Source organism: Sphaeramia orbicularis, chromosome 6 (genome assembly GCF_902148855.1).
Source record: "Sphaeramia orbicularis chromosome 6, fSphaOr1.1, whole genome shotgun sequence".
NCBI lineage: Eukaryota > Metazoa > Chordata > Actinopteri > Kurtiformes > Apogonidae > Sphaeramia > Sphaeramia orbicularis.
The window spans coordinates 52,212,822-52,226,860 of NC_043962.1; the positions used below are offsets into that span (position 1 = coordinate 52,212,822).

Sequence of the window (14,039 nt, forward strand, 5' to 3'; positions counted from 1 at the left end):
AGAAGAAGAAGAAGAAGAAGAAGAAGAAGAAGAAGAAGAAGAAGAAGAAAGAAAGAAAGAAAGAAAGAAAAATAAAATCAAATTAAATCAATGAAATACTATCCAGACACTTTAGATTTAGTTACAGATTTAATGGTGATATAAAACATTCTTATGAACAATTTGTATAATTTGCACATAATTTCTTTTCATTTCATGCCACTATAAGCTTAACAATAGTTTACACTGAAATGATCTGCCTCAGAGATTAAATGTACCGAATCTTACATACTTTAACAAGATGAATTGGACAACAAATGACAGCTGGTTAGATAATGTTTTCAATTAATATGATAAAGTGTAATTACACATATATATTGGTTTATGCAGATTTACACACTAGATTTATAAAAAGAAAACCTAAAAAAATCAATGTATTGCAATGTGGAGACAGTGTTTTGAAGTAGATCTGGTAGCTCTGAGATAAACTTTCTTTTGAGTAAAACCCATTATCTCATTAAATCTCAAAATTTCACATTTTGACCCCAGAGTCTATCTTGGAAACAGCCAGCCAGCATTTTTTAAATAATTTTTCTTTATTAGTGACTCAAACATGGTAAAGTTTCACTACTTTTATTCTGGAGGTATTTTACTTGTAGACCAGTGTAATTTATATATATAAATTAGATCTAATGCCATCCAAAAAATGGTGATGATTCAACAAACAACAATAACTTGTGCTGCAGTCAATATGCAGGTTTTGTAAGGAAAAAGTTTTAAAATAATGACACATGACTGCAGAAACAGTTTCAGGAACAGGTCTCCGGGGTAAACATTTCTCCAAGTAAGTAAAACTGTTAATAAACCTAATAACCTAAATGTATTGCCCAGCCCTACAGTGAGCACTGGAAAACAAACAGTTAAAATACTGATAAAGACAAATACCAATAGAAGTTAAGTACCTTGAAGTTTTAATTAATACCATTAAAAGAGAACCTGTCAAATCTCAAAATGTGAAAACTAGGACTGTGTGATGTGGGGGAAACTCACAGTGCAATGTTTATGAATAATATTGTGATTTGCCATTTCAACTCTACTAGTTTTATCATTAAGGAAAATGCACCGAATATAAATTTTCTAACTCATAAAAAAAACAAAAACAATGTTTGACAGTAACTCTTAGGGATGGGTACCTATCAAATTTTTAAAAAATACGGTACCTGGTGGTACCGGTACCAGTGTACAACGGTATCTGTCTTCTTTACTTTCTGTGTGTATGTGTGGTGATTAAAGTCATTTTGTGTATAAAACAAATTGTAAAAACTTCTGAATTCTTACTATTTATTTCTCAACATCACAAGTGAAATAACATACTAGAAAACTTGAGAAAAGTGTGTGTGGGGGACTGGGGCACTGCTAGCAATTGTGGGCCCCATGGAAGGTAAATGTTGTGGGGGTGCAGTCCATAATTAATGTAACTAACGCTGGCGTTAATGTGAAGTGAAAGTGAAACTTAACATGCTTTCAATGTCCGACAGTGTACAGTGGACTGTACACAAAATTCTCATTACTTCTGACCTGTATCTACTGGAGCCCCTCCACTGCTCTATGGGCCTCCCAGTAATGCTGGGCCCCATGAATTTGTCATGTTTACCCCCCCCCCCCCCCTTCATGGCACCCCAGGTAGGGGAGGGCAAACTTAACTTAACTTGAAAACAAATATAACATATATAATATTTTTCAAACAAAAGTATTACAAACTAAAACAAACCACTCCCTCTAGCACATGCACTGTACTGTACATGTTCTGCAGTTCCTTTTCAGGAACACCATCATCTACTTTTATCGGCAAGAGCCGAGCCCACTCCACACGGTCTTTTTTTGTTTTTTGATGCCACTTCTCCCTTGATGCTGGCTGTAGGTGAGGAGCCACTGGCTGCTGCAGGTGCAGTGACAGTGCCTGGTGTAGGAGTTATAGCCTGTGCTCCTTTGGGGCTTTCCAATATTGGTCATTCCTCAGCCTTCAGGTGTATGTTATGTTTGACTAAGTGTTTCCTCAAGTTTGAGGTGTTGCCGTGGCTGGCTTTACATTTAGCATTACAGATATTGCAGTGAGCACAGTCTGCATCAAGTTTAGCAAAGTGGAGCCACACCCTTGAGCACTTTCTATCCGCCATGCTTGCTGTTATCATCAAGCCGCCACAGACGTAATCATGCTCTTGTGCGTCCAATGCTGTCATCGCATCAGGCAGACACTCCTCCACTCTCTTCCTGACACACGCAATGTGAGGATGCGTTCAAGTACCCTAATGTGGTACCATTTGACTTTACGTGAATCAATACTCGGTAGTACCGACATAATTTGGTCGGTACCAATAACAGTACCAAATTTGGTACCCATCTCTAGTAACTCTCTGTGCTTAGTGTGACTAAATCCATAATATTAAAAGGTAACAGGGGTCTTGATTAACTATTTTTTAAAATTATTATTATTTGCAGTTGGATCATTCCAAAACTTATAAATAGCATTTTTTGTGACTATATAATTGCACACACTCATGTCAAATGTGCATCCCTACTGGAAATAGCAATGAAATACAATGTTTATGATTATTTCATCGAGCAATTAAAGAAAATATTCAAATACTGTCAGCTTTGTTAAAACTTGTTCCATATTGACGCACTCATGCAGAAATTGTAAATCACTCTTTCTGCGACTGTAATACAAATGGAAGCCTTAATGACAGAGCCAATTCGTAATGTGTAACAAATGAGTCAAACGAGGCTGGAAATCTGAGTAATTTCTGGAATTTCTAAACAAACAAGATGTTCATGAAGTTCAGAAGGGTTTCTCTTTGCAACTGGTGTATGAACTTGCTCTAATTTGTACAATGGCATAATTATAACAATCTCATCTGGGAGTTTCCACATTAAACGACGGACGATCCCAGCACAGCCTCAGATTAAAAGGCCACTCGTTATTACTGATGTGACTTCCACTTTCCCACAGGTGGCAGTAACAGGTGGGGGCTGAGGACAGGAGGGGGGTGGCGGGATCATCTTCCGCCCAGCTGCTGATGCCCTGTTATCCCAAAGCCATTCATCACGGCTCGCTGAGAGTCAGATATGCACTGCCCCTGGACCCTGCAGCTCCCAGCATTCCTCACTGTTCCCTGTGGATCCCCAATGCTGACATCTACCAGGGCCATGCAGATGTATGAAACACACACACCCTTCATATATCTGCATGGATTTTATGGTTGTGTTATTACTGAATCCATAGGCTTTTCTCGACATTAATCGCTGTGGCATCTTTAGATCAATTTTCTTTTCTTTCAGTGGTCAAAACCCCATAGATATTTCACAGATTTTCTGACAAAAAGGGCAGAAATTATTGCAGATTCTCAAATTTGAGATGTGCATGTTTAGTCAACATTGCCCATGTGAAGCGTCTGTACCTTTGACATCTACTAACTAAAATTTAGGTAACATGGCCTGTTTATTATGTGTATCTTTTAAATATTATTTACAATATTTTATATTGTTTTATTTATCACATATTTTGGACTCCTGCAATATTTAACATTTCTGTTCTTATGCATGTTCTGACTGAGTTTTCATTAGTCAAAAGCATAATAATAATAATAATAATAATAATAATAATAATAATAATAAAGCAGAAGAAGATAGAGCAGCTTGCTCCAAATTCCTTACTGTTAATACTGTTAATTTCATTAGATATATTCATTAGCAGAGCCTTACAGTCTCACCAATGTATTCATAACAGTATAAATCTAGTATAAGATTTTTATGTTTTTTTGTATTTTTTACACCTTTAAAATACATCCACTGGTAATAAAGACCTTACTTTTTGCAAATAAAGTCATTAATGCTGTTAAACTCAACTGGTAAATATAAAAGACATTTAAAAAGGAACAGGAGTCTGTGAATGAATCAAATGAACGCTCTGGTTTGCAAAGTGGATAACGGTGATATGAGGCATGCAGAATGTGTAATGAATGGGATAAAACATGCAAAACCAGTGGCTCAGGTCCTCTGGGATGCTTCTTCCCCACAGCGTTCTGCTGTTTGCTTGTGGTGTGCAACTGAGATAAGCTCATCAATAAATGTTCCAACTGTGGAGGCACATGCAGCGACAATTAAACTAGTTCATGATACAAAATGCCTGCATAAGAATACACTCAATGTTTTGACAAAAGGCTTGTTCAGGAGTGTGCTGAGTGTTAGCACATGACTCTGACATTACTCCAGTATGTGTCTGCCTATTGAAAACACACTGTAGCTTTATACTGTATGTTGAGACAGGAATGAGTGATGAAGAGGTTAAGTAAAGATGAAGTCAGAGCACTAACACACAACTGACAAAGCCTGATCGGCAGTTAACTTCATGTCTCTATTGATCAGGTGATTCAATGGATTGATCAAGTTGATGGTGATGTATTGGAGGACAAAAGTGAGGCAAGGGGGGACCGGAGGATAACAAGTGGTTTGCAACAGCATGGGAGTTGGGTATTCAAAGGTTGAATATGTCACATTTCCAGGTAAAAATATATATTTAATGACTAGGTCTATGCTATGTTTTTACAACTTTACTCAAATCTAGAAATATCTTAAATTTTATTGAGTATAACAGCTTGTTTCATTTAGTCATCTGTCAAATCAATAGCATCACACCGTTTGCTATTACTCATTGTTATTTCATTACAATAAAAAAGACAAAAGACAGATCTATCTCACTGAACATAATATGAATAAAACTTTATTATTTGAAATTACAAATGTGTGGGCCTTTAAATGAGGGGTGTACGATACTGAAAATATATTTTAATATTTTCTAGGATTTTTGTACTAACTTATATCTTCTAATCATAGCACTTGACTCAGCAGATTCTCCTGAGTGGAACCTAATGAAAGTCCATCATCACTTTAGTTCTTCAGCAGCAACAAACTATGTTACACAAACGTCTACAGATTAAAGTGTTCAGTTGGTTTACATCAATATCCATCATGGTTTTTGGTGTTGCTTGATAAAGTCAGTCAATAAGGTAAAACCAAACTGACTATAAACTGAAATCTCCAGATAGACTCTTTTCTTTTCTAATGAGGCTTTTTGCTTTCAGGCTTCAACAAGTCAGCAACATTCTGATCAAGAATCAGGAACACTTGGCTGTTTCTGTATCTTCATTTTTCTTATATTTTGTCCCTAAACTGAGTAACAGTGAATAAATTGCCTACAGGTCCTGCTCTGCTAACCAAATATGGATGTAAACAAATTCAAACCAAAGCCGAGAGTCTGCACTTTAACCACATAGCACAGTCTGCTAGAGCACAAAGTGCACCGTATGCATTTGGAAATTAATCCATATGTGGATAGAAGACAACATACCAACCTGTGCTTCAAGTGCAGATAAGCCTTTAGACAGAGGGGTCAGAGGTCAAAGGGACAGGGCATTCTTCAAACAGTCTCAGATATATAACAGGCAATACGACTGTGTGAGGCTGAGACCAGACCGCCCAAATACAGAACAGCCAGTCGAGCCATATTTACAGATATAATGGAACTGAATCTTAACGATGCGGTCCTCTGTGTCTTTTATTTATTTTATTACTTTTAGCTATTTGATTTTAGTGTTTTATTTATAGCATTGTTTTACTTTTATGTATGTATGTATGTATATTTTAATGAGGACTGTTAGAGCTAAATAGAAAATAACTGCTTTATTGTTTTTATGATTCTATGTGCTGCACTTTGGAAACTTTCTTGTTTAAATGCGCTATACAAATAAAGTTGATTGGATTGGATTCATGATAAAACAGGTAAGTGCATGTGATTCTATGCTTGTGTGCTGAAGAGACAAATTTGACAAATGACAATAATGCAATTTAAATGACTGCTCCAACATTTGCCAGTGGCAAATGCCAAAATGACAGTGTTTGCTGATTTGCTGATACAGGCTGAAAGAGACTGCACTAAATGCTAATAAATACCATATACCAAATCCAAAGACAGAGATGACTCTTTTTGTACACTATTAATATGTTTGTAGATATTTGCTGATATCAGTCAGTATTGGTATCTGCATATAAGATGCCTTTTCTTCAATAACTGTAATAAATATTTATCTTTCGTGTTGTATTAAAGGCTTTTTCATAAATTTCTGTTTGGATCTGTGTTAATTAGAAGACAATGTTATGAAGGGCTGGAAGACTTGAAAATAGTAACTTTTTTTTTAATTGCAATGAAATTTTCTTTATTAAGGGGGATAAATAACGAAAAATTCAAGATTAAGAAACAAAAAGTACCATCAGTATCAAAGTCAAAATGTCATTTTAATTATCATTACCAACCAATAATTTTGCAATTAGTGCATCCCGGTGGAAAAAAAAACAAAAAACAAATCTTATTTAATCTGTTAATAAAGGCCAAACACCAGAAACATTACAGTATATCCCTTTGTCCTGCAATATATTATCGATATAGACGTGCCAAGTACTGATTTATTTATTTATTTATTCATTCATTCATTCATTCATTTAAAACCTGTTGCACCAAAGGACATGGAATCTCCAGTCAGTGTGTGGTAGCCTTAAGAGCAGCAAGTTGATACTCAATGTACATTTTTGCACATCATTTCATATCAGTTGTCAAATTTTGTGAAACTAATCAGGGTTGGGATGTTGCATATGTCTCAGCAGACACTCCTGAGTTGAACATCACGAGACTACTGGAGGCCGTGAACGAGAGTATACCGACCGTCTCCATCCACCTCATGGCAGTCATAAACTTCTAAGCTGGTTTGCAAACCACCATCTAACACTAAACAACAGAAAGACTTCATCTACGTTTTTCTGCTGATTTCATGCTTCAGCTTCAAATCTGAAATGTCCCAGTATCAGTGCAGTTTTTGTTTTCTTTGAGTCTGAAGTCTGCCATATCTCTTCTCATAATAACCTTTAATGCAAACAAATGCAAACATTGATGATGCAAACAAACTTTGATGCAAACATTTATCATGCATAACTTCTCCTCTCCCTTCCTGCCCTGGAAGGGACAGACAAAACCCAAAACTGTCACCACAATGCAACAAATAGTCACGCAATTACTACTTTTTGCCTTTTCTTCTCTTAAAGAGACATCAAGGTGTATTGTACATGATTGTCTTAAAATTGATCAACTATGACCACGTCGTTGTATCATGATACAGATTATATAACTTACATGTGTTACAGCCATTGAGTGCATTGCATCCTGACAATATCCTCCCACTGCATTGTCATTTATACCTTTATTTTTTCCAGTTAAAACTACGGGAAAAAAATAACAAAGTATTGGTCTTACCACGTTATAGCAGGACTTCATGTCTGATCCAGTGAAGTGATAAGGGTCCACTGTATGGCACTTCTCCATATACAACTTGAACATACTGTTGATGTGTTTCAGTGACATGACGCAAACGGCAGAGTTTGGTGTTGGCTCCGGAGAGTTTGTCTTTCCTTGGGCAAAAGCGGTGAACAGGACGTCATCACCTGGCCCCACCTTCAGCTGCCTCTGAAGCTCCACATCTTCACCGACATTAGTGACATAAGCTGCCTGTAGGATGTTGAAAACTTTCACGTCCTCTGTGGTGCGTCGACGCCTTTTGTCAGTGCTGATGCATTCGAGGGGCATCTCTACGTAGCGGCGAATAACCAGGTCAGAGGCGCACATACGGACTATTCTGGTGTGGTAGGCCTGGGAGTCTCTGCTCACTCGCTGCACAGTGAGGAAATAGGTGAAGGGTCCACTGTGAAAAGAGTAAACATAATGCAGGTAGTAGTTTCCACGCAGTGATGGAATCAAGTCCATGTAAGAGTTGCTGTCGAAGAATGTGAAGCCATTTTGACTAGTCTTCATCTTTCGCAGAGAAATGGTGTGAGGATGCAGCATAGATTCATTTAAGCCAGGGATTTCAGAGTTACCGACAAAAAACTGGATCACGTTGCTCTCCACATTAAGCACCTGAGACCCTGAAGGGCTGACCACCACATCTGAGTCCATGGGATGACCCTTGCCTTCGCTCACTTTATCAGCAAAACAGTAGACCTCTTCATCCACAGTGTTTGTGCTGACTCCATCATCCAGGACATGACGCCTACAAACACCATTGTCCAATGAGCCACAGCTGTAGAGTCCTTTGTCGTAAATGTTCTCCACCACCAATGCAATGTTGTAATTGTCAAGCCTCTCCTTAGTGCCTGTGCTATTCACTTTCTCTCCGCAGGTCCTGTTGGTGAAAAGAGGCCCAGTATGGTACTCCGAGAGCTTCACAAGGCTCTGGTTCAAAGCATAGATCCTGTTCACAGCGCCAACATAGATGACTCCATCTTGCGTCACCATGTTCTGTATGGGGAAGTCTGCGGTGAAGGTGGGAAGCCTGTAGGTGACTGACAAGTTGAGTCTGGAGGTTTCAACTGGTTTCTCACACTGTCCGTGGACAGTGGGGCTCAGGACCCACAGCAGCATGAGCATGACGTCATGGATGGTTTTCAGAGAGGGGAGATTCATCCTGATCCAAAAACAAGACAAATGAGACATGAGTTTGCTGCTGGAGCACAGACAATGAATACATTCAATAAAGGTGAAATGACACTGAAACTGAGCCTAGGTCAACACTACTATACCTTAGTCGCAAAACTCATAGTTTTTGCAAAAACCATGACTTGTAATTGAATCCAATGTATTAGTATGCCAAAGTAACACTGGTGGCCACTAGAGGCTGACTCCAATGGACTTCCTTCAAATTTCTGTCTACAAACATGCCATCAATTTGTTTCCAGGAGGGATTCTGGCCTCTATTTCTTTATTTAGATGCTCTAATGCATGTACTGATGGTCTCTTTATGAATTATTGTGCCATTAATAAAATTTTAGGATGAACGGCTGGCTTTGATTGATGGGTAAGACTGACAGTTGACTGCCCAGTTGGACTTTCTAAAGGCGCTTTTCCACTGCAGGAACTTTGGGGTACAAGTGGGGAGGGGGTAATTTACAGGAACGTTTTCTTCTTGGCACTCTTGGCAGCCATGTCTCCACTGCAGAGTCGGTCCATATAATATGATAATACATTACTCTTTCTGTTATGATTGCTACTATTTCCTGCTTGTCTTCTTTAGAGCTTTAAAAATGTTGGTTATTTCCTTTCCTGCTCTGGGTCTACCCAATCAGCATCGAGTAACCCTTAAAGCTCAGCCCAGGAGTTTTCAAGGCCATTTGGAGTACCTACCCCGAAGCGGGGACTGTTAGACCCCGTAAAATTTCCTGTAATTTGATTTGTGGGGGAGGTTCCTGCAGAGGAGACACGCACCAATGGCCCCAGCCCTGTAAAACTACCCCAAAGTTCCTGCGGTGTAAACGTACCTTAAGACAACTCATTTCTTAGCACACAGCTCACCAGTAATTAAGAAGTTACACTAACAAGGCTGTGACAGCATGTTGATATGCCAACACATTTCACCATATCAGTAGTATTATGATCACTTGACATTTCCTAATTCCACCCTTTTTGGTCAGTTTTGATACCAAAAAAGCAGGACTGCAATGGCCAATGCAAAACCCAATGCTTCCAAAAAACAATTTGACAGTGGCAGCATCCATGTCTTTCATAAAGTGAATGGCAGTAGTGTTTAAGTGGACTTCAATCAGGATCCCCATTTTAACATATCCATCTAGTCGCAACCCAGTTTTATTAAATTCAAACCAAACTTTTTTTTTTTTTAATTTTTAAATATTGCTTATTACATAGTGTGACAAGCAACATAACTGAAAGAAACAGACAGCTTTTTGGAATCTTGATATCAAAATGTAATATTTAAAATAAATACATACATAAATAAATGGAAAAAAAAATACTGTGGCACCTAAAGGTTTAATTCAAGTCTGACAAAGTATTTAAAGTGTCTTGAAAATGGTATATTTGCAGTTGAGCTGCTTGTCAGTCAGTTTTTTAGTGCTTTAGCTTGGGTGGAGGGCATATGTTAATGATGATACCACACCTAATCAACTAATCAATTTAAATTGAATTCTTAATAAGACTTCAAGAAGTTATTACAATGCCCATTCCTATTTGTGACCTGTTTTGAGCCAGTGACAGCCTTTTGCAATATCACCAGTTGAGAAGGCAGGGTCTATGATTAACACATGCACCCACACTTATTTAAGTCTAAAATGGACACTTTTGAAGACACTTCTTGAACTGTTATAGTTCATAAACTCCAGTACTGTACTGTCTTCTGGAGGGCCAGTTTGGTAGAATGCTGAAACCTAACTTACTTAAACTGTCTGATTGGATCTTAACTCCCACCGACCCCCCTGCCTTAACCCCAGGCCCCTCCTGCAAGAAAACAAGACATCAGACTTGACCAGTTTACCTTCTTAATGTTCTACATACACTCTGCACCAATGAACACTTTACATTAATTTTTTGTTGATTTTTAAAAATACTTATTTGAGCACTGATTACTGGCTGAGGTAATTGTAACAGCTCAAGGCATGTTGATGGCCACTGAATTGTGACCTCCTCGGTATGCTGCCATGTGATTGGCTGAAAAATGGATAACGGGATTTTCCTCAGTGGTTAGTGCCAATCCTGTACTTATAATCTTGGGTCTGATATTGCCTTGGGTCCACAATGACTACCCAAAAATCTGGATCCTGCAACAGGATAATACACATCCCCACACGGCTCAGGTCACTACAGCCTTCCTGGAGCAAAACAACATTGATGTTCTGCCATGACCAGCCTTTTCACCTGATCTGTCACCCATTGAGCATCTCTGGGATCAGTTGGGATGATGTGTATCTAGACACACTCCTAGCCCAACAAATCGCCAGGAGTTGGTGACTGCCTTGCAGCAGGAGTGGCAGAACATCCCCTAGAATGTCTGATGCGCTCAGTGGGAACATGTTGTACAGCATGTGTCCATGCAAATGGTGGTCAAACCAGATAATGACTGCTGTGATTTTCAATTTTGTATTGTTTTCTTTTCAACAAATTTATTGGCCCTGATTGTGCCACAAATAAAACAGTATTTATTAAATTTCATGTTTAGAATTGTACAACCAATAAATCAAAGCAGGATTCATTTGAAAAAATATAATTATTAAGTTCCCACGATGAAAAAAATCAAGTGTAAAGTTTTCATTGATGCCAAGTGTATTACAGATTGTGATAAACCCATCATTTCCATTCATGTGTCATATTTCATTACAACTTACATGTTGTTTTCCACCGTTTAAGATTTGCCTTTGTTCGTTCTTTCAGTGACGTCATCTGATTGTACCCTTTTATCTTCTCTGGTTTAATGGCCCAAGTGGAAAATTAGTGCTACCAGCTGGGTGTTTCACTTCTACTGTTCCCTGGCATTATTATTTCTTTCTACATTTCAGGGATAAGATGTACAAAATTATAGTCTATCATATCTGATCTGCACAGCTTTTACTTAAAAAACATAAGAGTCAAGAATGAGACATTTTTCCTTGAAAGTTCCAGTGTTTAACAAATGTCTTCATATGTCTTATCAAAGTTCATTTTATACACAAGAGGCAGAAAAAATTATGAGAGAAACACAGGTAAACCTAATGGTAATTATTTGCATGACAGTTAATCATCAACTAAAATTTCATGATCTTTACAACCCTTGGTCTGAACCGGACAGTGGATTTGGAGGATTATTCCCCCCTGACATTCATCATCTCTGAATAGACTGTCCTCAATTATCTGAGGTGTGAATATGTGGGAAAAGGGGACAACCTCTTTGGCTGAAGAAAAGTGAAGAGAAAAAAGAGATCAAAATCTCTTTTTTGGATTCATGAATGGAATTGTGTCACCGAGTAGCAGAGGGATTTACTCACTTCACCACAAGCACTGAGGGCTTTATAGTGGCACACAGCTTTTAAATCAGTCTGTTGATCATCAGTGGACTTTTCTGACTCCACTGACCCTGAACAAACCCTCAGTGAGGCTCACTGAGCTCCGTTACCAAATGACCACAGCGCAAGGCGAAGCAGTGACTCACCCAGAGGACAGCCCGCTCTGCAGGGCCACACTATCGCCAGCCTAAGTTTAGACAGAGGAGCCCAAGGGAGAGGAGATAAACTCAATTAGAACTAAAGGGGCGGGAGGCAGAAGGCATGGGGGACCATCCCGCAGGATGATAAATAACCCCTGCAACTAAATGGTAATCCACTGGGAGATGCTTTTAGTGGATAGAGGGAGCAGAGGAGGGGCAGGCAACACAGACAAATTTGCAAATAGAGTATTTGCATGCTCCTTATCTGCATGTGGTTTTCACACAATCCTAAGAAAACAAGGCAGCACAGAAAGTTTGAGGTTAGTTTCAAGTCTACATTAATGCTGCGACTCCCTATGTGCACCCAGGCTCATTTATTACTTCAACCTCATCTAATAGCAGAAATTATAGTGATTCAGGAAAGATCTGAAGCCAGGCAGAAGTAACAGGTGTTTACAACCAAACTGAATACTTCAGAAAAATATCGCTGATAAAAGATAACAGTGACACTGAACAAAATAACTTAGATAAAAAGAGGTCATAGTACGACGAGTGGTAACTTGTTTTTGACTAAAATTCTGAGTAATAAGGCGTAATAAGTGGACACAAGTTTGCGCACCTGCACCAAACACAATACATGTTCAGCCTCGACCCCAGACTGTTTTTGTCAAGAACAAAAGGCTGTGAAAATGTTTTAGTTGGAGAGGTAAGTGAGTCACCGCAAAAAGAACTCAGAAAACACACATGGGAAGTTGGTAAAATACAGTTGAGAGCCAGAAAAAACATTTCATAATAGGCTGCGTTAGAGAGGAGGCTCAGGGGATTTACGGGGCTACAACATCACCGCGCTTTTACGCATCGAACTAAACTTTAGTGACGCTTCCGAATGAAAAGATCACACGAGCGATGAGCTGAGACAGGATCTGTAAACTCACCTGTTTGCGAGCAACATAGTTGCTTATTCCGTAACTCAAATCATATTCCGCTGGCTCCCCAAAAGCAGGACTTCTTGACTTGGTCTTCAATGTCCAAACTGATCGCAGCGGATTTCACTCTTCACGTTCTGCTTCGTGAAAATATCCACAAGGAATTGTGTGTTTTCTTCAGTTTTCAGTAGATACAGCCTTGATGGCTGCTCCTGGTCGGAACCCGGTCCTGAGTGACTCTCTCTGACTGCATCCAGCAGAAACACGCCGGACGCGTACCACTCCTCTCCCATCTGCCCGTGGCGCGTCAGGCTCCACCTCTTTCTCGCCACAGTCCGACTGTGACGCGTCCAGGTGCTGAAGCCCCGCAGTGTGGAGCTCAGGTGAGACAAACTGTGGAAGGAAGCCAGAAAACTGCATGGAAGCGTACAGAAGAAACTTTTGTTGGTATTCTTATGTGGCATTGAAGCACCAAAAAACCAAACGCGCTCCCGGTTTTCTTTGGCTTTATTTCAGTTTTACACACACACACACACACACACACACACACACACACACACACACACACACACACACACACACACACATTGACTTCACAAAAATTGGATGGGTTACACCTTTTTAAGGGTTTAATCCCACTAAAACTCACTCAGACAACAATTAATTTGTGATGGCACAGTAAAAGTGAAAATAAATAAATAAATAAAGTAAAATAAAATAATAAAAAGGTTTTGGTTTCTCCACCTGACTTCTCCAGGAACCTTGTGAGTCATGGTGCTGGTTGTCATGTTAAAACGGCCCATTCAGCCATAAATAATGAGCTAAGTTAAAAAGGCTAAACCAACTGTGCGTATGAGTGTCTCAGCCATGAATCACAGAGGGCAGCACAAAAAATTCCTTTGTCCCACTTCCTGAAAGGAGAGCAGTTGGGACGAGGACTGGAAACCCTGATAACAGAGCGTGGACGCAGGATGAGGAGGTGCGAGGTCCTGCTGTTTCGACTCATTTCTGAACATCAATGTGACATGTGAATGGTTGATGGAGAGAGGAGCGCTTAAATGGGGAG

General features: G+C 39.2%; 1 protein-coding gene across 2 annotated transcripts in view; it reads right to left on the minus strand.

Annotated features, from left to right (window-relative positions):
• met (MET proto-oncogene, receptor tyrosine kinase) overlaps positions 1-13,239 on the minus strand; it is a 123,743-nt gene extending 110,504 nt beyond the window's left edge. For both annotated transcript variants that reach the window (XM_030137375.1, XM_030137374.1), the window contains exons 1-2: positions 12,983-13,239; positions 7,340-8,546 (exon numbers count right to left, since the gene is read on the minus strand). In XM_030137375.1, the coding sequence (XP_029993235.1) occupies positions 7,340-8,546; positions 12,983-12,999 (1,224 nt within the window). In that variant the 5' untranslated portion in view covers positions 13,000-13,239. The remainder of the gene's footprint in view (positions 1-7,339; positions 8,547-12,982) is intronic.
• Positions 13,240-14,039: the final 800 nt, after the last annotated feature.